Below are 27,652 nucleotides of genomic sequence, written 5' to 3' on the forward strand. Positions count from 1 at the left end.
CGTTCAATTTTTATTCTTTACTAATTGCAAATGGCGTTTACATTCAAAATATGAGGAATTTCGGTGGCATTTGTTCGGACATTCTTCTCTTTCGAAATGAAGACAAGAATAAAAGCAATAAGCAAAGACAAATGTATTATCTGTACTAAACATTACCAATAATAATTGCTACGAAAGACTAAATACGACGTTTTTTACCATCTCATGAGCTGTATGTATTAATAAAAAAATTTTAAAAACGTTCTTGACGGGTATTCGAACTGGCGTCCTTTGCAGTTGTAAGCCAGCACCTTAACCCACCTTAACCACTACAACAAGATCATGGCATGGTGAACGTTTAGTTGTCGGCGTATTATTTGTATTTGTGTTTTATGTTCCCACTTGACAATTTTTACTCTTTTTTTCTAAGTTTAACAGCTGTTTCTGGCTTTCTCTTTCGGTATCGTCCTTTATTTACACTATGCACTTTTCGCATTAAAGCTTGTGCCCCTCTACAATGTCTTATTCAGATTAAACTTTTCTTTTTATCCCTCAGTAAACATTTGATTGATTTAATACTCATTCTCTCCACGGATGGAGCGCAGGAATGCCAGACTCGAAAAATAGGCGTACATTTACTTTCCTGACAGATAATACAAAACTGTTTGAGTTGCTCTTTTATTTGATAATATTTATAATTGAAGCGCTTGGAGGATAAAGGTGGTATGTAACCAGGCATGTAGCCAAGGTGGGGCCCATTTCCTGCCCCCCCTAAATCACCAGCTTTCAAAACATCATAGTAAAATTATCTCGCTTCATTCATTTAAAAGTAACAAAGTTTACTGACAATTAATTATTTACCGTAAAATAGTATAGAAAAATATTGTTTTTCCATACCGATCGAAAAATAGGATGCTTTTTTTTGTGACAGTAGATTACACAATTTACTGCGATTTATATTTGACAGTGGTACTAAACTGATTTGTAAGTACAGTATATTTTTATATGCTTTAACAAGTGTTTTAAAAAATATAGAGGATGGAAAATTTGGTGAGAAAAAATGTTTTTATTCAGTTTGGATTTCATTCGCTCTCTCTTTTATTTCTACTCAGTGTAATAAAATAATTATGTTTTATTGTTTTTTTTACTTACGAATAATAAATAAATATTTTTGTCAGGAAACCGTAAAGAAATTACGTGAAATTTCAAAGAAAATCAATCTTGTGTAGATAGGTTTTGTATACAAGGTCTTAAATTTAAATACAAAGGTAACCAAGAAAAGTTTTGTTGCTTTTTCACCCACAACCTTCGAACATCGATATGCCACCTAACCTGGAAGATCGAAAATAGTTCCCATCAGCATCGACGACCCTCTCCCAGCATTCTGAAAGGCCATGAATTCCATTGCGGTAGAACATGGTGGGCCGTGAAACGAAGAATGCATGAGGTGCATTTTGCACTTTTACTAGGGATTTGAACTAGCGTCCTCTATGGTGATTGTCCAAAGAATGGAACAGGGATAATCGGACAGACAATATCCGGGGAATATAGTGGTTGCAATAGTGTTTCCCATCCAAGGCTAGAATGGTGTCCTGAGCCATCCTAGCCACGTGGGACTTAGCGTAGTCCCGTAAACATGGACCCGTTTGCAATGCAGAAGTGATGGTTCCAGAGTTTTGAGTTTTTTTTAAACACAGCTCAACTGCTGACACTACACAGTTGCATTGATACTCTGACCAGCTGGTAGCAGTTCCCGACGCACGATGCACCAAACACACAGAAGGACCTTCTTCTGGCGCAGTGCTGGTTTTGACTGTTTTGAAATCGGTTCATGGGATCCTAACCAATGATGACGGCGCCGTGGAGCTTCGTATAGGACCCACTTTTTATCAAATGTCAACACCTGTCCAGAAATGGCTCCGAAATAGTAAATAAACACAGGCGACTGCCACGTTGCCTTCTGGCCCAGAGTCAAAACATGTGGGACCCATCGACCCAACTTGTAGTGCTTCCCAGGTTGATGGATGTGCTGCCGAATGATTTCTCTAGTCACACTGAATTGTAGTCCCAGTTCCTCTTTGTACATGTGTTGCTCTTCCGACACGTGTTTTCGGATGTTTCATCATCGTCCTTAAACTTGTTAAACCATCGCTGCACAGTCCGCATCGTCACGACACCCTCACCAAAGGCCTGGCATATCTTCTGTCCCGCTGCAGCGGCGTTTGACCTCCATTTGAACTCGTTCAGCATACATGACCTTATGACGCTCTGTGGATGTCCCATGTTCCCTCTGTCCTTACGCAAGTTCACGGTGTATATGAATTGCCACAACCAGGTAGTATGTTGGATATACCCACGCCAACAACTGACCTTCGCCTTATCTCCACTCGCATTCAACTCACGGTGTGAGGGCCAATTGAACACAGACCTCCACGAAAAGTGACAGAACTTTCTTGGTTACCTTTATAGTTATGCACAAAAGTGGGTCCCGTTTGGTCCCGGGCAGTAGTTCTTGATTAAGCATAATAAAAACTACCTTGAATGTAATTTATGGAGAAAAACATACTACTACTACTACTACTAATAATAATAATAATAATTAATAATAATGATAATAATAATACACAATAACACACTGAGCAAGGCTATGTGATAATATGTAAAAAACAGTATCACGTAACAGTTTCAACACAATAACTGTGTCTTCATCAGACTTCCACTCCTTCTCAAGAAGACACAGTTATTGTGTTGAAACTGTTACGTGATACTGTTTATTACATATTATCACATAGCCTTGCTCAGTGTGTTATTGTGTATTAGTACAAAATGAAAACAAAGCCTCATAGAATAATAATAATAATAATAATAATAAGAAGAAGAAGAAGAAGCTAAAATAGTGTTTTTAGTTTTCCAGAAGGAAACGAAAATTTTCCTTTTTTCAGACCTCAAAAACACTAGCAGCAATACATTTTTTTTGGGCTTTGTACATTGTAGCTGCCCCCCCCCTCAAAAACGATGGGCCCCTCCTACATAAACCTGCTGGCTACACCCCTGTATGTAACAAATTGAATATGATGGGAAAATTGACTTTCACAACTTTGTCCGTCAACATACCACCTTCATCGTTTCTAAACATCTGCACTAGGACGAGGACTCACCAAATAATGTGTTATGGGGCGTTTACACTTAGTCGATTTAGTCGCACGACTAAATCGACTCGCTGCATTTGCCACTAAATCGAAGCAACTAGGCCGAATGAGACTGATAGATGTGTTCAATTATTTCAATCACAGAAAATAGAACGTCTTTTAATTCAGATGCCAGTCGATTAGTCGCCTTCGATCAACAAGCGATTAAGTTGAAGTCCCGTTTACACGGTCGATTTAGTTGAAAGTGACGTCATTTCAACTGAATCGAACGCAAATCGACTAAGTGTAAACGCCCCATTAGGTAGCATGAGTAGCATATAACACGTGCATGAACAGCCAGAATGCAACATTTCGAAAAATGTAACATAACACCTTTATCCTCCAAGCGCTTCAATTGTAAGTTAATTGTAATAGATATTACAAAGTTTCAAAGCCCTAATATTAATTTTGAAACACCCTGCATTACTTCAAATTGAGTCATCCTATATTCATGTCTTGTAGATACATATCATCAGGGCCAGCCCTAGGCAATTTGTCGCCCCCTACAATGGCATAATTTGCCGCCTTCCCCTTTCTCCAGAAAGAACAAATCTTAAAAGTCACGATTTTAAGTATGCTACTCCAGCATGAACAATGAAGGGGAGGGTAAGTGTAGTCCTACTCAGAAAGGTTTAATTACTTACTTGTACTAAAAGTACAATCTCCTTGTGTCTGTTTTTTTTTCTTTAAATATTAATCTGTAATGTTAGTGAGAGATAAAGGAAACACACCTGCAGAGGAAAGATGGTAATCCTTTATACAGAATTCAATATCGAGCTTCAATCTCAATGTATCAGTTTGCAATTCCAGTGGAACTAGCTCTTTTATCTTGATTTCTTGATTTTTCTTCTACATCTGTTAACATTTTTTTTTAAACTTGTTTCTTTCTTCAATGATAAGGAACTTGTTTGTGACAAAAACAAGACTAGTTGTCATATCAAAACTGTTATAACTAACTAAATGGGACAGATATTCGCTACTATTCGAGAATTGAGTTGTCGCATTTGACAACAATCAAGCAATTTGTGCTGGGATTTATTTGAGCACTTGCTTTAGCATTGTCCATGTGACCTTAAACTAATGCGACCTAAACACAATTTATGAATGTAGTATTCAAATATTAGGTGAGCTTAGTAAATGTAACTACCATCATCATGAAGTCTGTTTCCAACAAGAAATATTTAATTTAAATAATATACTTATGACAGATTTTGCCGGACTCTCCATACTTGCCGCTCCATGCAAATGCACGTATTGCACATATGGTACAGCCGGCTCTGCATATCATATATGTCTAGTCGACAAATTATTTATATATTATATTTAGAAAAAATACTAGTAGGCAAATTAGTATTAGCTTTTACCTTTAGACAAGTTATTTGAATTTCATACTGTTCGTGACATTAGTTTTATACTTATTAAAGACCTCTTTCACGAAAAAACAAAATTTCATTTCCACTTTTATTTCTAAGTTGATCTTGATGAAAACTGCTGAAACCCGAATTGTTAGAAGGTATGCTATCCATATAAATTGTAAAAAAAATTGTAGCGTATCAATATCTAGCGTTTAATTTATGTTGCATTTTACGGTAATTACACCTACATAAAAATATTTTATACTTTAATAGACGTAAGATGCATTACAAATGACTATTTGAAAGAAAACGAAATTTAGAAAAAAAAAAAAACGAGAGGCTATGTTTATTTTCTAAAAAAAACGTATATTTCTGAAAAAATACGAACGGTTTCTTTTTCTATTTACAACACTACCCTAGGGACACGAATTTTTCATTCAAAAGGCGCTGGGCTCCCCACACTAATTTGATATGTATTCGCTGAGTTTCCTTACCTGACCGTTTCCGAAAAATCTGACCTGGAATCTGAGTTTGTAATCTATAATATGGAGCTCAATTTCTAACTTTTCACGCTTATATCTCCGCAACGGTTGCGATCGAGGATCGTGTTATGTTCTTTTAGGACAAGGTATCCAACGGCTATAGTCTCGAATCGAAGTCAGAGTTACACCTGGATAGGTTCCCTCGTTAGAGTATGTGTGGGAAGATGTTGCTGGTCATATTGAAGAACCTCAATCAGTCAGCAGCCAGTGCGGCGTATTTACTCAATCGGACAATATTTGGAATTGAGGTTTGTTTTCAGTGTGAAAGTTATTTCTATTTTTCATCTAGTGCTTTTGCGTTTTATTGAGCTCCTTTGAAACAAGTTAGAAAAAGAGTGTAAAATTGTACTTTTTTTTTTTTTTTTTTTTTTTTTTTTACCAAATAATGAGTTTTACATTCTATTGGATTCTGAAGATTATACTGCTTACTAATAGTCATCTCAAGTGTTGACAATACACATTGAAATCCTGTCATGTTAATAATTTCCCTTTTAATCTTTCCTATGTATGAAAAATAAGTACTGTCAACTACTAATCTCAAATATGTCAAGTACTAGATTTTTTAGAAACGAAACATGTCAACTACTAAACTTTTGTAAGGGTTTCGAATTTTTTAAAAAAAGATACTAAAAACTGTACTATCCATTTAAAATTATATAGATTTATAAAAAAGAACTTCAAAGTATAGAATTAAAAAAATCATAAAACAATCACGGTTCAAAAGCATTTTATAAGACAATAAACCAAAAAAAATCCTTAGTGTCAACTACTGGTGCCTCTACCTATATATATATATATATATATATATATATATATATATATTGTGAAAATTCTTTCTAGTTACATCAAGGACCTCCGAGTCGTGAGCATGCGCGCTTTTACTGAGAAAATGGTGTTTACGTCACGTCAATGACGTATTACTATCTGATTCAGACTTGCCAGCCATACGATAATTTAAGCTTTAATGCCACATACCTTGCGATGATGAGTGAACAGTGTTTCTTCCAGACATGTTTTTGGGGAGCACTTCCCCCCGGGAGCACTGAGAATGTCCCCGGAGGAGACCAAAATAATATGCTTATAATATAATAACATATAGAATAGCGCCAAATGAAAATAATATGTGCCCATCCTAATATTAAGTGTGTCCCCCGCAACGTTTTTTGCGAAAGAAACTCTGTAGGTGAATATACGATAATTTTAGAACGCACACTTTTTTGGAGTTTTTTAATGTGCAAAAAAATTGTAGATCTGCATTAAATAATCATAAAATACACGCCCTGAGGTTTTAAACAGTCATTCCCTCTAAAATAAATCAATAACGATTAGGGAATTGACTAATAGCAACCCTGCATTCATTCTTTAAATTCAATTACGTTTTCGCGGAAGTGTACCGTGGAAATATGATTGTTGTTCAGAGTAGTGTTTATAAGGATTAAAAAATGTTGAAGATAGTGACGCCAAATTGCAGTTCGAAACTGAAGATTACTAGATAAGTTTATTGTACATTATTGCTATTATTAGTAGTATTATACATGTTTTTAGAATTGTTACATGCATAACGAATATACGATAATTTTAAAGACGAAATTCAATAATTTTGCTCTCTAAGGCTGGCAACTCTGATACGACTTCTTCATCCGGGCTTCCGTTCAAAAAGGCTCTGCGAAGTTTGAGGGTGACTTGTGCAGGATCGTATCTGAAAACATCTGACACATTTGGTTGCTTAAATTGCAGTTTGCAGGTGTACAGGGAAGGGTGAAATATTTTATTTGTCGTATGTCCATCCAGAATCTCAACACATTCGGTAAGTTGGAAACAAAATATATTTTAAAGAAGTGTAGGGAAAATACAGTGCGATAGTTCAAAATGGCGTATGAGAATGTTAGTCTGTAGTTTGTAATTTTAATGAATACATACGTAATTGTTCAGATTTTAATACCTACACAACTGTGATTGCGAAGCAAAAAAAGTATATAAATCTCAATAAGTGATAATTTCGAGCATTAAAATAGGGGTTAAGTTCATGCAAGTATTTTGAGGTTACGCGACAATTTCGAAATCAGTGTGCATCTTGCTCCTGACAGTCGTGTGGTTGGCAAATAAGAGTCAAGTCGATTAACATTAATATTGCTTTCAGTAGTAATACTAATAATGCTTAACTGTCAAAGGATGAAGTAAGGGCAGGTGAATGCAAGAACTTGTTATTACCTGGTTTATTTTCAAGCTGTGGAAAATCTTATTCTTTAACTGGGGATGATAGCATATTACAACCAGAATCGTTAATACGAAAACCCGGAAATTTCCATTGAATGTAGGGAACAGATGCTGGATTTACCAAAGTCGCAGGGTGAAGTCGAACGGGCAGGTTTCTAGAACACAGGTCCTCCTTCCAATTTAGCTGTAACAAAGGCAGAAGACAACGTGCCCTGCGGGACTCTAACCCGCCTTCATTCGCTGACGCTCGCTCGACAGTACTGTGTGAATTAAATATGCAACTTTGGTGCAGAAAGGAATCAACCTAGCTGCTTTAGGAGACCTGTGTTCTGGAACCTTTCCGGTCGAACGTATCATGGATATTTTCCTTTACGAACTAAGAAATGTTAAGAATGTCTGTACTGGCAGCAATGCTAGGTAAATTGCAATTTGCTCACGATTATTGTTTCGTGGATTATTTGCAATTTTATGCATCATCTTAATTTAAATTTTCAAAAGAGTAAATTTTGTGGCGAAATTTCACAATGCGCGTTCCGACTGCTATTGTTACGTAAACAAGAGAAATTACATTTATCAATTTTAATATTGCTAGTCGTACCTAATCGATGCGCAACTGGTGCATGTGTCTTAAAGTTGGGCAATTTTTTTCCAGGTTGGAACGTTTATCGAGGCTGTGTAAGACTTAAGTAACAAAGGTCTGGCACTAAATTAATTCGAAATGTGAACCAAATCTGGGGCCCTAATTTCTTACATGATGTGGAACTTGAGGTGGGGATAGAATTGAGCTATTTTTAATGTGTTGTTTTTCTATTTGTAAGGCTTTTTCCGCGTACATTTGCAAGGAAGGGAATAGTTTAGGTAATTCATTGTAAATATAGCCTACATGGATGGCATTTAGTATCTCCCCATCTCGTTTCATGGCTCCAGAAACGCATCTCTTTTTCTCTTTGTCTAAATTATGATAAAGGTAGAAAGCAGCTAGTCCTGCGAGGCTTCTAACCCCCTTCCCTTGCTCAACTATGTTTTGTGGATTGAGTAGGGCCTAACACTGGAGATTTTTTATGTGTAAGATTGGGGGAGATACTATCATTTTTAGATAAATTAAAAGTCGGGTTTTTGGAAACTCATTCACCTGACGCTACGCTGTAGTTTCAGTGATTCCGTAAAGGCTTATCCAGAAATTCTGTAAGATTTCTGGATTTCCCTGTAAATATGTGATGTTCAGAACAGTACATTTTGAATGCTTAATGCGGCAAGAGTATTAGTTATCCAGAGAATAGATCGCTCTTGGGACGGTTTATATTAAACTAGAACTTTTATCTAGCGTTATTTTAGTGTAAAATACTTTTAAGAGCTAGTTTAATAATACGTGTAGATAGGATAGGTGTAGGTAGGGGAAAAGTTTTAAATTTTCAGGAACATCTACAATTACCTGAAGACAGCATAGGCCTAGCTAGCGTTGAAATTGGAAGCATACCGAAAACTGAAAATTGTGTAAATGTTAAGGGGTTTCTAGTTTCAATTTTACACTTAAATTACTGGATGAAATGCCTGCGGATGTGTAGTAAGGTAGATTACGATACATAGGAAAGTTAAACATGATTTGGTTAACTCTGAGAACTACCGCATACTGTTACACCTAATATACATACGTGAAAAGAATCTTGCTTGCGATCGAATTGCGGAAAATCGCTGAAAAGTTTGAAATTTCTGGATATCTGCAGGATTCTTCTGGATTTACAGATCTGTTTAGTACTTGTTTATTGGGAAACTTCAGCCTTAGAGACTTAACCTGTTTTCCACTAGCAGCTGTTCGCGTTATCTTTTGTTTATCGCCTGAGCAGTGTAACATATTTATGAATCACCGACAAAATGCAGTTGGGTCAGCGGTAAATTAAGTTTTGACGCTCGTGTAGTTCCACTCTTTCAAATAAGCGAATACGTGAACCTGCATTTCCGTAAATACAAGCTTTAAGGGGATGAAAGTTAAAAGTTTTATATATTTTTTCGCTACATTGGTATAGACATTGTTATTCATGATCGCATCACGATAGACGGCTTACGCGTTTGAAATAAATCTTGCAACATAACTCCTCATGTCACATCGAGGAACTTATCCCAGTGGGATAGGGAGGTTCGAAATATCATATTCTATAAAAAGTAATAACGTAACACGAAGAACTAAATTCTTCCGTCATTACTTTTTATACAGGATGTCGCAGTTAAAAGTAGCCCGCATCCTCTTTGAATGCGTATGCAATATTTCTTCGACAATCGACATACAAGAATTACCGATTGTTAGCATTCTTGTCAGCATTTCAGTTTGCTTCATCAGTGAAGTTAGAGGTTTCTCTTCGCGGTTCGCAAAATTACTTTCTCGATAAAAGAAAAATTCTTCCTGTGGGGACCAGGGTTTGAAAAAACCCGGGTATTTTTGAAAAAACCCAACCCACCTGGGCCCATGTGGGTTTTTTCGGGTTTTATTGGGTTTTTTCGGGTTTAATTGGGTTTTTTCGAAATATTTTAATCTCTTTGAGGTAAAAATGTTAAAATATGATTTACATTTTATGAGTATCATTGTCACAACTTGCAACAACTTTCTATTCACTGCTGTTTTGAAAAAAATGCCGCCATTTTGAAATTTTATATTGGATCTCCGAAAAAATCTATACAGCAACTTTAGAAGGTCTTGAGCTTCTACCCTCAAAATATCAACCTAAAAAGTCTGAAAATTGCACCCTGTAGCATGGATGGCCGCCGTTTTGAAATTTTATGCCGCCAAAATATGTACAGAATATTTATGAAGGAGAAAAACAATGCTGGTGAGGATTACCCATGTCGGTCCCGGCGTCCTCCACAGGGGACATAAAATATGATGACATTATTATTGCTTTATAACTTTAAAATCCGACTGGCAACATTGAAAACTGTTTACAAGGGATGATCCAAATATGATCATTCCCTGTAAACAGTTTTCAATGTTGCCAGTCTGATTTTAAAGTTGTAAAGTAATAATAATATCGTAATATTTTATGTCCCCTGTGTGGGACTCAGGGACAACATGGGTAGGGGAGCAGAGTTGTCTTCAACATTGGGAGGCGGTTAGATTTGAGGCTTATTCTGGGAGGTATCAATTTCATCTCACTTTCCTTTGTGACAGTTGGACACAAATCATCACATTTCTTCCTAAAAGACACATTTCCAATCGGATTATTGAGGGGGGACAGTTCCAAGATTCTGAGATATGTCCCCATCATCCCCCCCCGGGATTTTCGCCAGTGGATAACAGCTATTTTTTTTTTTAAAAAAAAGCGCGCCATTTTGTAATTTTACGTTGGTATGCTGCCAAAATCTAAACAGAAAATTTATAGTGTGTCTGGTTTGTATCCTGAAAATTTAAAAGACCGAAAGTTGAACTGTGTGGTAAAGGCAGACAAACGAACAAATGTAGATCGAGTCAGTGTTCGCCAAATATGAATACCAAATAGCTATATTAATTTAAAACAAAGACATAATTCATCAAAAAGACTTAAATATTTTTCAACGTAAAATAAATGGTCTTATTGTTGAAGTTCACTTTCGATGCTTTGTGCATTCAATTACGGGAATTACCCGAGCACTTGTTGCAAGACCGTTCTTTTCCGAAAATTAATTTAAAACAATTAACAAAGATAGGCCTATAATTCATATTTTATAAAGTAAATGTTTCAAAATGTCTAAAATGAAATGAAATATCCTCCAGCGTAAAATAAATAGTTTTATTGTTGAAGTATTCACTTTCGATGCTTTGTGGGTTCGATTGCGGGAATTTCGCGAATACTTTTTCCACGACGGGTTTTCCCTCAAAATGCAGCTTGCTTTGCTGTACATCGAAACTTCCATTAATACTGAAGTTTGAATGCAGCACTTAAAATAGTAAGCGTTACGTAGTCTTCGGAGCTCCGAGCATTAAGCTTCTTAATTTTGGCAAGAATTTTTACGTTATTGCTAGTGTTGATTCTACAGAATGCTTATTTGAAGGCTAGCAACAAATGACTGAACTTAACTGTTGTTGTTGGAAAACAAAATTTTATTGAATACTTTTGTTACCATCAAAGGTAAGAAACAATACTAATAGTTTTACTAATGTATTTACATATTTACTGTTAGTACCGGCACCTATGACCTTAAACCCGTCAACGTATGAGGGATAAGTCCCTCGGCGGTGCCGAGTCAGGAAACATACTATTCATGGAAAGTATTTTCTAAAATATACAATCGCTTACTTTACTTCAAATAGGCTATAAGTATAATCCACACATTAATTTGTTCTACAGTTATCTCAAGCTAAGGTGAGGGTTTTATTTATTCATTCATTCAGTGCATTTAGAGCTTTATAAAGGTCTTATGTTGAATATTGTTGTCTATCTTAACATGAAAGCATATAATTCGCCCAAAGAAAGTTTAAAACCTGATAAAAATAACTTTCAATGTGATCACCTTAGTTGTACCAATAATACACTAACAAAAAAGTCAAAAACCCAGGTGGGTTTTAAGATGGGTTTTTTCAGGTGGGTCCAACCCGAAAAAACCCGGTGGGTTTTTTCGGGCTGGGCCCACTTGGGCAAACCCTGGTGGGGACACCTGAAGAGCAAGGGCTATGAAACTAATCCACACGGAATACAGGAACTGAAAGACAACATTAGCCATGAAGTTGCCGTTATCGATATCCGAACTTTACACCGGGTGTACAGTAGGACAGATAAAAAGCAATTTTTAGGAGAATCCTGCAAATGGTGGTACAAGCATCAAATTTGGTGTGCTATTTCTCTTAAGGTTATTGGTCACATGTGTCAGATTGACCACCTAAAATTTCAAGATGGCCGCCAGACTGACTGGAAAGTCAATTTGTGTAATAGAATTTAAACTATTTAATAATTTCTTCAATCTTAATGCTGGTTTCTGTACTAATGAAAATATTCAGCCAATTTATATTGTTTTTCCATTCTTCAGTTTCATGTTGGTAAAATAACCAAATATATACAAATTTAATAAAAAGTATACAATCTTACGTTCTTACAATAATAAGTAGATGTCTTGCACATGTTACGTTAAGCAAGTATGCTTACATGAAACTATACATCTTGGCATTTCAGCTAAACGAATGAGACGCAATCTCTGATGCGACGTTGCCGAGTAAAGGGAGTGGCTACGCTAAGTAGACGACCAACAGCGCGATCAGGTGGCAGGGGATAGACGTTGCGTTCTGGCCTTTAACAAGGGAAACTGATGCATGCTAAGAAATTGCTTTTTTTTTTTTTTTTTTTTTTCTTCAATATTTGGGTGACTTATCCCTGGTTGTAACACCCCTCGCCCGTCTTTCCATGTTCATAAAGACATTTAAAATTTATCCAACATAGAGAACACTTTGAATTTTGGAAGTTCCATCTAGAGTCACTAGTTGCTCGAATTATTTAAATTTGCACATTTATTATTTTGAATGTATGATATTTTCGTCGCAATATAGGTTTTATTTGAACTTACAACATGCTCACTACTTTTGATAATTGCTTAATTTTTTTCACAATTTCTGACTTGATTGTTTCTCTTCTCGAAGGAAGTTGCATTTTGACGAGGGAATTATTTAAAGCACTTTACTGAATCGTTACACACAACAATGAAATTCAAACAACTAATTCACACTTCGCGTATAAAAACAACCTCCTGTGTTAAGGTAGATAAAGGCCTAGTTTATTTTTTCTTTGTTCCAAACAAGCAGGTCACATTTGTTACTCTCAGCTGCAAATTATTGAATATTGACAGATCCTCTCTCTCTATTATTCCAGTCTCAATACATAGTCTTCGTGGTAAATTAAACAGGTTTTTAAGCACTAACCTGAAAATATTACAAGACTATAGGACAATAATGAGGAAAGAATTTGAAATAATGAAACCTAAAAGGTGTATTTTAACACTCTAGTATTGTGAAGTTAAATCTTCGAAACTTGAATGGGTCTCCTTTTGGCATGGGCCTCCCCGCATCGCAGGCCTGTTAGTTACGCCAATCCTCCAGGAAGGACTTTCCCTACAGGCCACCCCGTGAAATTATCACTGCTAAACACCAAACAGATTCATTGAACTAAATTAATCAGACACATTACATCCATATCCGAGACGGGATTCGAACTACAGGCCTACGGTGCCGCTCAGTGATAGTCGAGATATATTTCATATGGAACAAGAATCAGTGAAAAATTAACTATCCTACCTTTCGTCGGAAGAAGCACTTGATTCAAAATTTTATGGCAAAGGAACTGCTAACAGTTCTTGTTGCCCCTCTTCCATTTCCGCGTCTGGTTCTTCCTCACTTGTCATTTCACTGTCTGACTCACTACGTAAATTTATAATAATGTTCTGGGTAATATCATCCCTGTTAATTTCTTTCCGAAAATCTTCCTCCGACAGTTTTTCTGCGTGTTCTACCCGAGATACCCAGTCTTTACGCGTAACTCGATCTAAAGCCTCATTCATCAATCGCTCTACGTCGGCTAACCGGAAAGTATTGAGCGAAGCAACTTCGCCCTTTACTTTAGCCCACATAAGCACTGTGGGGTTGTATTGGCAATGGTATGGTGGAAGTCTTATAACAAAATGGCCCATTTGCATAGCTATTTGGTCTAATTCATATACAACGTCTCTATTTTTGTATGGTTCCACTCGAGCAAGCAGTTCTGGTATTCTCAGTTGGATCGTATGGAATGTTATGGTTATCTAATCATTCACGAATTTCATTTTTTCGTGAGTTAGTATTCGGTATTTTGTTCATAATAACAGAATGATACCTAGCGTTGTCCATAACTATCATCGATCCTTCTTCTAAGTAGTTAAGAAATCTGTTTATAAACCAATCTTTAAAACTTTCGGCATTCATTTCTGAGTGAAGGTCACCGGTAGATTTTAAACGAAACACCCATTTACTGTCCGGTAAAAAAAAAAAAAACAAATTTAGATGAGTCAGCATGACAATCACTCTTACCTAAAGGAACTTTTAAGTCCCCCCCCCTCCCTGTCGAATCTTGCCATATATCTTTCCTTGAATGATTTTGATTCACCCAGGTTTCGTCCAAATAAAAAATAGATCGATCGTCCCCAGAAACTTTTAGATTGTGCATTTCCCGAAGAAATTTTATTCCAGCAGCAACTGTCACTTATCTCCCATTAGAAATTTCCGCCCGTCATTTGTTCTTCTGTACCGAAAGCCTAAATTTTTTAATATTCTAATCATAGACCTCGATGAACCACTGTAGTTAATTTTTTCATGCGTAGCCTTAGTTGAGATTTTAGCCGTCGGATATTGTCCACTATCATACATATTGAAAATGGTACGTCGTAACAAACATTTTTCAAAGTCAAGTTTCGAAACTTTGCGAGTTTTCCCCGGAGATGAGAAACTAGGTTCACCTTGTATCTCTGTGGATGTTTTTCCTTCGACACAAATCCGGGCTACCATACGAAGGCTAATATCACAGGCATCAGCAGTAAGTTCCTGACACTTTGCGAAATCAACAGTTTTACGTACGGTATCATTCGACAGCTTTTTAAAGTATGTATACACCGAGAAAACAATGTTTTTTGCCTGACTGTAACACCCGTCGCTTTTTCTTACTGGAATCAGTATCTGGTGTTACTCGGTTTGCTAAGTGACATTGTTTGTTGAAATAATAAAATATTCAACACAAAAATGTTAACAATAACTATTACCACAAATGAAATACGCACACTCAATAGAAAATCACAGGAACGCGCACACACGTTCGACTAAAACGAAAGATTAGAAAAATTGAACTTTCTCCTCTCTGTTATTACAGACTGAACTATTTGGATGCATTTCGACACCACGAATGGACAGAAAAGGGCCTCATAAAGAACCTGCAGGAAGGAGGAAAGGAGGGGAAAGCAATTTGGAGCAATATGAGCATTTGTTTTTGCTAGACGAATCTGATCTGCGAGAGTAGTTGACATGAGCAACCCCAGACTGCGATTTATAGGATAAACGAAAGAAAGAAGGAAGGTTAGAAATGCCAAGCGTCTTGAAAAGAAACAGAATCACGTTGTACACTAATTTTCTTTTCTCCATCTGAGTCTAATATAATGACTACACATGAAAAACACTGACCATGAAGAGTAACATTCTTATGGAGAATAGTTCAACTGGCTTATGTTTAAGGCTTAAGACAAAGATGAGAAATAATCCAGCAATTGCTTTACTAGGGTCCATTCCGGTATTGTCTGGTCATTGAATTCAATAAGGATCAGTCTTCGAAGTCCTCAGCCACGGTAGCCTTTCCGGAGTTTTGAACCCGGTCTTCCGATTGGCATTCTAACATTGCCGATTCATCAAAATCATTGACAGTCTTTGATTTTTTGTACTCGTATTCAAATAATTATATAAAGTGAAACACGCAGTGAATGGTAAGTCGCTCCGATGCGTAAACTAGTGAATGTGTACAATATAAACGTGGTAATACCGCAGCCCTCTCATTTGCTGGCAGCATTTAAAGGAAACTTCGAGCGCCGCCTTCAAATGCCGGTATGTTTGTCACGCCGCATAGTCCGTATTTAATTGGGCGAAATAACATTCACGTAAGGAGTATACTATACAAATAGTTTGCTCTCTGAGCTTTTGTATATCAGGGAAATGCTGCTCACGCACAACTAGTGTGTTGTGTAGAGAGGCTCTGCGCTGAAGCACGTGCATCTTCCGTTGCAATCCTTTTGACATGAGAAAAAGCAGAATCAGCGTTAAAAGTAATAATTATAATAAAAAACGACAGGAAGCTCTTGGTTACTCTTTCTTATGAGGAGATTTGTGTTAATTGCAATACATGGTGGCGAGGTGAGCGATATACCCTGGAAGAGTTAGGGAATTTGAAATTTCTAGAAAAGTTACAGAATTCTCAATTTCTGCTACTAGTCAGGGAGATTTCAAGCTTCCGAAAGCATAGTGCCGTTGAGTAACAGCGTGGACATTTTTTATCATACGTCATCGCATCCTTCCAGAATCAAACATGTCATTTCAAAAACAATTTTCTACTGCTCCTTTAACCTGTCATTTGGAACCGACAGTAGTTGACGTAATAATAAAAACAAAAATTTATATGGAAAAGGAGTTCTATTAGCATTGGATTCAACAGAAAAAGGAATGCAGATATTGTAAAACATCTTACAAGACATTATTGAGTATGTACGTTTTATAATAGTGAATATGTACTTTTCATAATAGTTGAGATCGTAATGAAAGGAAAATTGTTATATTTGAATGAACAAAGAAAGGAACGTAAATATTGTAAAATCTTTTTCAATACTTTTTTTATTCTTTTATTACTCGAGATTTCTTCATAGTTTATTAGAATACTTACCAGTATATCCTCATTTTATTGTCCTAATAAACCAATATATATTGATAATCGTTTACATTGATCAAGCTCCTGAGCTTTCAGAATTTCATATCACCCCCTTCCCCCTCCGTTACGAAATCCTGGCTAAACGAACCAATATATGATCCAGTAAAATAGTTTAGCATGATCGAGCCCCTGGTGTGATCACAGTATTTCATGACACGGACCGGGGGGGGGGGGGGGGGGCTACGTGCCTGACGTTAGATTTTCGATGCTTTTCCATACTATCCATTCCCAATTGTCAGGCTCTGTTTCGGGATTGGCCCCAGAATCCAGCTTGAAGACAGCACATTTTGGATGTTCTTTTAAAGTTGCGTGTGTTTGTGGAATAGTCATAGGACCTCTGCTTGCAAGCAAACAGTTTCATTGCTTCATCTACACAAGTTGCTAAACTTGATCCACCATATATTAAGATAACGAATATTTCTAGTTTTTGCAGATCAACCTGTGTCCCTGCTCATGGATAACAGGTTTGTGAAGGTTTCTGAAACCTGATCACAGATGTTTCATGTTTGCCACACGGATTTGTTTCCCTGTTCCCGAAACGCAGAAACTACCACAGCCACTGAAGGCATAAAATTCTACTTGCTTTTTCAGACCCTATCGCAGAAACTATATCGTGAATTGAAATCCATCGTGCACTTGATACATGGCCAAATTCAATTTATATCTTCTCCAGCCCCAGCTTTCGAAGTGACGGTAGTACCGATATTACTGTGACTACTCCGTCTGTATCATTTGCTTTGATGACGATAGACTTGCAACCTTCAGTCACTACATCCTTCGCATGAGCGAGGATTCTCGTGTCGGCCTCTTTGTGACAGCATGGTGCCAGATTTAAGGATTCGTTTTGTTGCTGACAGGATGGATTGATTTGAATCACTTGATTTTTTAAAATAAAAATCGTTGATTTAAATCAAATTCCGAAATAATCTAAAGTGAAAATAAATAGTCTCGTTCTATTATTTCGATTATGGAAGATGATAATGATAATACACTGAGGCTCAAATGTACAGTATGTAGAGCATAGTATGAAGACAAGTGTCATACAGAGGATGATTAGGGAAAGTCCGGTTTTGAACGGGTAACAGGGCAATCCTGTTTTCTTCTCTTCGTAACGTAGGGTTTATAGTGTAAATCGTTAATTATTCCAACGGGGACATCGACATTTAAGACGAAGATTCTTTTGTGTGCGCGTCTATATATTTGTTCCCAGATAATAGGTCGTATTTAGAAGTGTCCTATCCCCCCTCCGAAAATTTTTTAGATTTTATAACTTTACGCAAAATTTATGTATTTCGTGCATCAAGCTAGTTACAATTTCCTTTAAAATATGTCCCTGTCAAATATCAGTAACTTTTGTGGAAAACAGTGTCACTTTGATAAGCGTTGCTGTACTTTTTCCTTAACGCGTAACCTTTTAAATTTATATCACCTATTTTTAGGTGATAGGATAAAATGTTCATTATTCGATTAAAAAAGTACCAATAAAGCTTTCAGGACTAAAGGCATTGTAGAGCACGTTACATATGATTTCACGCCTCTCAACGTTGAGACATGGGATGTGATGACGTCATAAATTTAAAAAAGATTTTTTGGCGGGCCTACGTTTTACATTCAGAAGACTGAAATTCTGCACACTCGTTCAGTGCACCTTTAGTATCTTTCATATTTCAGATCTGGGTGAAAACGGGGATCCAGGGAAGAAGAAAGAAAGAAAAAAAAGCTTTCTTTGCGATTTTTCCGCCTAAGGTGGAGACAATACCATCTGAAAGGCTGTTCTATTCTGAAGAGAATGATGTACGAACCATGATCTTAGGATAAATAGGGATGTCTCAGGAAACTGTTCCCTGAGATCCTGTTTTATACGGGACTCTGGGGTATTTGGGGATATTTTTCGCGGGCTTACTTTTGCATCTAGAAGTTTGAAATTTTGGACACTCATTCACTGCACCCCTTAGTATTTTTCAGGTTTGTTTCAGATCTTTGCCTTTAAACAGATGCGGTACAGAGGTAAAAAGTAAAAAAAGGGATATTTCTTAACAGAAAATCCCTTTTTTCGTGATTTTCTAGCCCCAGATAGCCTACACGATGGAGACATTTGAAAGGTACCGTTTGAAACTTATTCTGAAGAGATTAATGTACAAATCATTATTCTAGGATAAATAGGGGTGTCCGAGGAAATTTTATTACATCCGGGTCATCTGGGGTATTGTGGGGATGTTCTTAGCTCATTGTTAAATATTTTTCGCACCCTTAGTATTTCCCAGTTGATTTTGAGATCTGTGCTTAACACAGGGGAGTCCAGAGGGGATCAAAATTTGAAAAAATTCCTTCTCTCAAAATTTTCCGCTTCAGGGACATGATAGGGAAAATGTGAATTACCGTTTTAAAGGCTGTTCTATTCTGAAGAGAATGAGGTATGAGCCATGATCCTAGGATAAATAGGGATGATGCTTGACTGAGTCTATAATTTACCCAAAAAAAAAAATGTTCAACATTGTTTTGGATTGATATAGGCTAATTGGGGATTAATTCAAAATTCAACCCCAACACTTTCACTTAAATGGCATAATTGGCATTTAATACTAATTCGTAATGCTCTTTTTCAGTTCGCGACTTGTATTGTACGAGGATAAAGATTTGATTTAAATTTAAAAAATCATCAAAAATATATATTTTAAATCATTTTTTTTCCACCCTGGTTGCTAATGACATCTCCTTTCGTCACAATCATCAAACTTGTCTGTGCTTGACCTATTTTATTGGCAATGAAATGAGATACCTCTGTCTTGTCTGTATCACGCAAAAAAGCTTTCAATTGCTTAATCTCTTGCTGGTTTCCGTAACTCTTCTGATCCCTTGTCTTTGTTTCGATCTCGTTTCAGTTTCGATCTGTTAACTACTAGTGCCTTTACCTTATAGAAATAAAATGAAATGAGTTTTACGTTCCACGGTTATGCCGGTTAGGCTAAAGGAGACTGTGATGATGGCAGATAAGTGAAATGTTGGAATGAAGAAAGTGGGAGGAAACGGGAGAACCCCTAGAAAACCCACGAACACTGTGTTTGTCCACCACAGGCCACACGGCGCGAGCTGGGATCGAACCAGGGACCCCATGCACCGGAGGTGAACGCTCTCACTTCCATAATGGAAATGAGGGGGCAAGCCCCCAAACCCCCCTTAAAATGTAAAGACTGCAACTGCGGAGGAAGTAATTGAAACTAAATACCTGATATTTCGATGCTCAAGACGCAGCATGCATTATCTTGCCTTTCATCTTGCTTCTGAACCTTACGGTGTTCTCATTCTCGGTTGTAAAGCTTGTCAGGCAATGAGGATAGTATTTCAATCCTTGCGCCACAACGTCTCCTGCACGTAAATTTGCGAGCAGTTTCCCGTCATTAAGTGTCCGAACACACTCATTGAGTCTGATGATGTAGTTTTATTGTCATCGCACGCCTTAGATAATTTTCTTTTTTTCACAGGAAACCTGTTGCTTTGGGAATTTTAACCTTTCGAGGAATTTTGCTAGCTGGGCTTCTCTGTAGGAACAGTAGAGGGTAATCTCTTCATAGCTCTGTTTTATGTTATTGAAGAGTAGCCTGCACCTTTCATGATACTGGGCCGTATTTCACCTCAGCGTTGCACCTATTCCATTACCTTCGAGTCTTGCATGATCGAACTTGATTGGCATTCAGTTAATTGAATAAAACTGCCGAATATTTCTTGCCAAGTTGTTGTAACTATCATCGCATTTTTTATTAGGGTTTGCATGTGAAGATTTCAGATGTTTCTCAGCAGACTTTAGACAAGGACAACACTTATCCCAGTCAGTGTGCCACGATTTGCTGGTAGATCCTGTATCACTGTATTTTGAATTTTATACTTTTAACTTTTTGGTGTTTTGAAGCTTTGACGGCTGATTTGGGAACTGGTGAAAGCGACACTTGGGACACTTACTCAACTCAATATAACTATCATTTACTAACCTGATACTGAGGTTCTGAATTTCTCGCAACTGGTGTCACCAATGTAATGTAATCTGTAGTCCCTGACAATCGAAGATGCACCATCACTTCTCCAACCCTGAAGAAAGAAAAGAAAAAAGGTAAAATAAGCTCTCTACTGCAAGAAATACATTCCTTAGATCAAATCAGAAAAATTAATTTCATATGCTTAGAAACATATAAATCAGCACCAAGATCATTCGAATCGGCCAATAACTATTTTTTAAGGAAAATAAACATACCAGTTTGGCAGCCATCTTGAAAAATGGCCGCCATCTTAGAACTTCAAGTGGCCAATCTGACAGGTTCAATAAGGGACCTGGAGGCTTACCATGCCAATTTTGATGTTTGTGTCACCATTTGTACGATTCTTTTATCTGTCCCACTATATCTGAGTATGCTTACACGTGCACAGCTGTGTATTGATGTCGCACGTTTAGCATCTTTTATAAATGTATTTTTCTGTACTTTTCATTGTAAATGAATGGTAAGTCAATTTCAGCTCTTAGTTTCTGTAATGTCACTGCATTTCCTTGATTCTTACACGGGCTGCTTTTATCTGCGCCACCCAGTAGAATATGATTTTAAATAAATTTTCTACTTACGAGATTCATATAATACATTTTCAGATAAAAAGAAAATATTTAAATATTTTAACATAAAGCAAATAAGCTACAAAGTTTAACAATAGAAAGTAGTCATAAACAAGTTTTCTTTTCGATATTTTGCAGACTGATTTAGCGTGTTTTATTCGTAAGGTAACACCTATCTACATAACCTTGCTATCACTTCGCTCGTTACAACTTACAGCAGTGAAACCCAGCAAATAGTAAAGTTTGTTTTCTGCTGTAACTATTCTTTTGGCATGAAGGAGATGTTTATTGATGCAGATTGCGTCATTGAGTTTGTCATACCATCAACCGTTAATACCATTCCTTACCATATCTTTTTAAAGAAAAACTTTCCATGTCGTTGGGAGTGTTCGAACCAACAATCTTGATTTTAGCATTTTTGTATTTTCCAAGCAGCTTACCATTCAACTATTTTTATCACTTGCATGATAGTTGGACGTAAATTTCAGATTTCATTTCATTTTTACTTATCTAGTCGTTCTAGATCGAACTTGTAACTTAAAATTACCGTAATTTTTTGCATTATAGCTGTTCATTTACAACGGTTATCATATGTTACTGCAATATTATGTTTAATTTCAACCGCTGACTGGCAAAAATGCAGGGAAAAAGAGCCAAACCTAGAGAATTTGTAAGGATCTAGGGTCATTTTTTTCGGGTTTTGTCTCTGAAAGGCAGTCTCTTTGTAACCAGTACTGTATCTATGATTACGTCAAGGCTGAATTAAATTTTGTCTACTTGTACTGAAGGTTTAATGGAAAAAGAACATACAGAATCTACTGTATACTAATTCGGGTCTGGTACTATATACACAATCTAAGGCTGTGTTGAATTACTGTTGTCAATCTCAAGTAACCAATGAATGTAATCGTATGTAGTACTAGTAATGTTAAGTGTATTGCTATAGCCGTAGCTCGCAATATTTAGTTTTAAAATTCCTAGAAAATAATGTAACTAGTGCTTGAGAGTATGTAAACAGTGTATATTTACTGTTGTGCTGAGTCGTCCTTGCATCAGATATAATACAAAGGCTGATGCAGTTGTGATATCATGGTGTAAATTGCCCTCTTAAGTACACCTAAATATCACATATGGGGGAGATATGTCAAAAACATTTAGTTTGAGTATATCAGGTATGTGTAGTATTGCCGTTAGATTTGATTTTGTGCTTGTTATGAAGTGTCGTATTGTTCAGAATGGAAAGTGTTTAAGGTAAAACTTTATTGCCATGATTTTTGGAACTCATTCGTGAGTTTTTACGTACACGTAAGTTTTCTGTGCTTTTGATGCAAATTTAACGGGCTTACAAAGCTTTTAATATCATGAATTAGCTTGCAGGTGCATTGCAGTTTTGGTCTTTGCCGTTAATGTGTCGTAATCACTGATGCTTCTGTTTACAGTCGTAATTGCCGATCCCATTACTGGTGATGTCAGTGCTGAATATAGCAGGACTACATGTGCTGTCTATAAATTTATTTGCGGTGCCTCAATGGTAGTGTTCCCCTCTGGAGTAAGGGGTCCCTGGTTTGATCCCACTTCGCACCAAGTGGACTTACTGGTGGACAAGCACCGTGTGCGTGGATTTTCTCGAAGATTTCCTGTTTCCTCCCATTGTCTTAGACCATATCATTCTAATCATCACCTTCTTTAGTAAATAAGACATAACGGTGGGAAGTAAAGCTGAAAGATTTCATTTCATAAATCTATCCAGTAGATGGAATGAAGTTTTGTCCCGACTAATTTTTGCAAGACGTGAACTGTTTGGGTGACTCAATTGTTGGGTCATAAAGGAGTGATGATTGCAAGCAATGGCAGGGTTGCGAATTGTATTTTTTGTTTTATATATATATATATATATATATATATATGTGTGTGTGTGTGTGTGTGTGTGTGTGTGTGTGTGTGTGTGTGTGTGCACAAGTTCTCAATACAGCACGTTGGCTTTTTAACACTGAAATATGTAACTGCAGAGGCAAAAGTAAAATTGTATATTAGGATATGAACAAAGGCATTCACAAAAATTTATACATAATATTTGGAACTTAAATAATATTGCACAACGTGGATCGGTACATACGTGGAAAAGATACATACAGGATGTTAATGAATTATACCGACACTGTAAGAGGTGATTCCTCATATCAAAATAAGAGAAAAAATGTTCATGTGGATCTATGGCGAAAAGTGCAGTTTCAGAGCTAGGGCTGCCCAAAATCGCGAAAACGCTAAATTTCAATAGGTGGTATTTCGAATTCCAGAAACTGTGGATGGCGGTCCTTATCAGTGTAAAGGAAGCCACGCATACACAATCCAAAATTGCATATTTCATCAAGGGTCCAAAGGAGGCCAGAAGGAAGCCTTGACAATAGACATCCAATGCTTCAGAGGGAAGGCGGAAGTGTTAGGAACCGGCAGCTGTATGTTTTTTCCTGTTCGGAATAACTGATATGTATTTCAGCACGGTATAGTTCACGGTATAAGCGTGAAAGAAAACATCGCAGCATGCGTTTTTCCGAGTACAAGAGACCGTGCTGCTGACAATCCTTAACACTTCCGGCATCGCGCCAAAGGAATCAGTGTTCACTGCTATCAAGGCTTATAGTTTGCCTACTTTGGACCAATCATAAAATCAGAGCATTTCTCAAAATTCGGTTGATAGCATGTCTGGAAATTTCACCCTGCAGAGAATAATCTGTACACCCATTGAACATTAATGAAATATGCATTTTTCGATTGCGTATGCTTAACTTCCTTTATGATAAGGACCACCATCCAGTCTCTCTAATTCCAAGTAGGACCTCTTGGAATTTGGTTTGTTCGTGATTTTGTACAGCCCTAGCATTTAAATTATGCACTTTTCACCATAGGTCCACATGAACTTTTCCTCTTATTTTTATGTGAGGAATTACCTCTTACAGTTTGTCGGTATAGTTCATTAACAACCTGTATAATTGGTGTGAAATCAGTAGTAAGACTTTAGGTGAGCGACAATTTCTGTTTATTGCTAGTCGAGGGTTTTGGAACATAGTTACCTGTAGTGCGAATGAGGACTTCCGAATTCATAAGCGTATCATGCAAGCGATCCAGAAGCAACTAGGCTTCGTATATTGTGTTCGTGCGCCAAGAGGAATAGAAAACGTAAAGAGGTTCGTCACCGACCTTGTAATAAAGCTAAGTTCCAATATTGAACTGAACATATATTATTACGATCTGTTGTTTTTGTTCAAGAATCTAATGCACTTACTTGTTTCCATTACATATTGGAATGAATGATTACATATATTGGCCAGTCCGTGCCAAATCAAAGCTCCCAGTCCAGCCATCTTGGATTTGTACGAATGTTTAGTATGTTGTAGGCTTGGTGCAGATATGTTTGTTGTATATTCCCAGGAGTTGTTCCAGAAAACTCAACTTTAGAACGCTCGTGAATCTTCAGGGTAGGCCAACCCCTGACCTAACTAACGCAGTGAACAGATTTAAGTATTGCTGGAAAGAAAATGAAATTAGCTTTCCAGCGGTACGTCACATGGCTAGTTTTGGAGTAGCTTTCTTAAGGTCACAAGATATATATCTAGTTTTTCTTTCTAAAAATTTATACTGTACACACAATGTTGCTGTATCAGAAATGGAAGTTTAGATGCTAGCAGGATTGTTGGAATTCTCTCCAGCCCGAAAAAAATCCAACTCCTACTTTAAAACTTAGATTGAAGTAATAACCTTAATATAAACAGTTCCTTCAGTAGTGTTTCTCAGTACATGCATGGTTTCAGAATTGGCTTTAATTATGTATTACCGAAAGGGTATTTCCAGAACAAATACCATTGGAAAAAGTTTTCGGAATCGCGCATAACGAATTTAATTCCTGCTCGATCAAATTTGTGGTAACGATGTTCAACTGTTCTGGGACAAAAGGCAATACGACTAAGTTACCTTTGTTTTTGTAATACGTACTCGGGTATTAGTGCATATAAGTAATAAAATGTCCTTCATGTGTCAGATAATAATAAAATCGAAAATGCTTCACTTAAAAAAGAATATTTCATTAGTACCTTTAGATTACACACAAAGGAAAAAAGGTTGCATTAAAAATTAATTCTTACCTGAAGTACCCAGTTGCATCTCAACCATATCACTGACGTTAGAATAATCGGAAGCAATTTTCGGATCAGCACTTCTACAATATTTGGATTTCCAATCTTCTCACAGCTTGTATTTTTCATAATTATTCCTAATTCTTTGAACTAAACCAACTATTTCTTGCGCGTTTTGCAATGAGTTCGTATGGTCATTTTCTTATCTGATGGGGTTTTAATAAATGTGCTTCAAATGATGTCCTTTTTTCTTCCCGTAAAACTTATGTTAAACGATTCCAAGCAGTGTTTCTTCCAGACGTTTTTTTGGGGGGGCACTGCCCCCTCGGAGCTCTTAGTGCCCTCCCCGGAGAAGAAATATGTCTATGGTATAATAAATGCCAGCAGTGCCCCTGCGGAATGCTAAGTGTGCCTCCCCCCCCCCCCCGAACAAAGTTTCTGAAAGAAACACTGATTCCAAGTTGTACGGAGACAAAGAACCAACGTGTACTGTATCGACGAACGTCTGCGATATTTTAATTTCAGACCCGCAAATTTAGCAAAGAACTGCTTTCTGAATAAAACAAACTTGCTTCCATGGTTTTTTTTTTTTTTAATAGCAGTTCTAAAATTAGTTCAATCTTAGTCTACGACACTTTGTCCCAAGTTAACTGATAAGTATTTAAACAATACAATAGACGTTAGAGGCAAAGGGTAAAAGAGACAAATTGTAGATCACGAGATTGACCTGATGTAGCCACGTAATCAAAACATTCACATGGGAAGAAAACAGTGTTCTGAATGGGAAGCAATTTTTGACAATTTTCTTTCTCTGGCAGTACAAAAAGGAAATGGATTTTTTGTTTGAAAAGTCTTAAATATATATGTTTAAAACTTACATGAATTTTTTAAAAAATTCTATGGTATTCGCCGGAACATTCTGCATTTTGTTACTGTGATTAATCAAGGAAATCAAGTTATTCGAATTACCTACCTGTGTCTTACCTGTTTGAGATGAAATTGGTTGCAATAAGTATGTTTCTCTCGAACCCAGGGTCCGTGTTTTTTTTTTTGGGGGGGGGGGGTACTTCCGTTCTCACTCCACCAATTCATAGTTCACAAACCTTAATCATCATGGGACGTTAAACTGAAATATTTAGTTTTTTTTTTTTTTTTTCAACCCAAGGTGGTGGTTGTTTTTAGCGATATGACACGTATTGAAATTTTCCAGACCATTTTTGTGTAAGCTGACAAATTTTCGTTATGATGAGTACCATTTCTCTTTGTTACCTTCTATATCTGCATTTCTTCAATTCTGACGTTCGTGGCGTTACACTTGAATAACGTTACATGTTTGAATTCGATTCGAGTACCTATCTTCTTGGATACAGTCGCATTCACCCACCCGAAATTTACCTATTTCTCCCAAAAGTGCAACTTTTGTTGCTGGGGCCGGTGGAATGGTAATACAACTGTCTGGAAGGTGAAAGTATGTGACGGGAACTGCCTGTACTGAGTTGATCTTCCAGAGAATTTGTGCACCCTCAACTGCACCGAATTCAAACCTTAGTTGTGGTTCGATGCCCATGTTAATAGTAGGTTCCGTCCTTCATAACCTCGACGTTGAATAAGGATGGAAACCCTCAGAAAAACCTCAGCTATTGCTTCTAAACCAATTCAATGGCTTGTATATCAGTCTCTCTATAGATAGATAGAGCTTTGGACATAGCCTTGATTAGAAGTGCTGTTCTTGTAATAGTTGTACTTTAACCACATTGTTTCTCAAATTTCAATTCCGATTCCCTAAGATTTCAGTGACACACTGTGGATTATAACGATTCACCTCCGCTACAAACTACAGGCTTAAATATAGATGAATAATGGCGGTATTCACTACTTATTTGCACTGTTCCTGTAGTGTACTTGGGAGTATCGTCTCCTCTCGGTTTATCGCTGTCTCAAACAGAATACGTGTACAATATATTTAAATGGTCGGTGTAATTCCTTTACTACTGCATTTGCAGTAGCATGTAGTATGCTCAGTATACCCCATTATCTGCATTGATTGCATTTTGTATTCTCTTTAACGGGATCCTAAAGTTACCTTTCTACTTATCTGCTCAAGTACATTATGCTGTCGAGTCTAAGCCTATTCTTTACGAGATCTTCAGTGTTTGGTTACTTCCTCTATTGTCTTTTATTTACAACAGTCCGGGACAACT

General features: G+C 36.9%; 1 protein-coding gene and 1 long non-coding RNA gene across 2 annotated transcripts in view; both read left to right on the forward strand.

Annotated features, from left to right (window-relative positions):
- The first annotated feature begins 3,279 nt into the window (after positions 1 to 3,279).
- LOC145673824 (uncharacterized) overlaps positions 3,280 to 27,652 on the forward strand; it is a 53,972-nt gene continuing 29,599 nt past the window's right edge. The window contains exon 1 of the long non-coding RNA XR_014128824.1: positions 3,280 to 3,429. This is a non-coding gene — a long non-coding RNA (uncharacterized LOC145673824). The remainder of the gene's footprint in view (positions 3,430 to 27,652) is intronic.
- LOC145673823 (eukaryotic translation initiation factor eIF1-like) overlaps positions 6,698 to 27,652 on the forward strand; it is a 40,665-nt gene continuing 19,710 nt past the window's right edge. The window contains exon 1 of the mRNA XM_081743597.1: positions 6,698 to 6,871. Within this exon, the coding sequence (XP_081599723.1) occupies positions 6,844 to 6,871 (28 nt within the window). The 5' untranslated portion in view covers positions 6,698 to 6,843. The remainder of the gene's footprint in view (positions 6,872 to 27,652) is intronic.

Source organism: Thermobia domestica, chromosome 17 (genome assembly GCF_964235325.1).
Source record: "Thermobia domestica chromosome 17, izTheDome1.hap1.1, whole genome shotgun sequence".
Classification (NCBI taxonomy): domain Eukaryota; kingdom Metazoa; phylum Arthropoda; class Insecta; order Zygentoma; family Lepismatidae; genus Thermobia; species Thermobia domestica.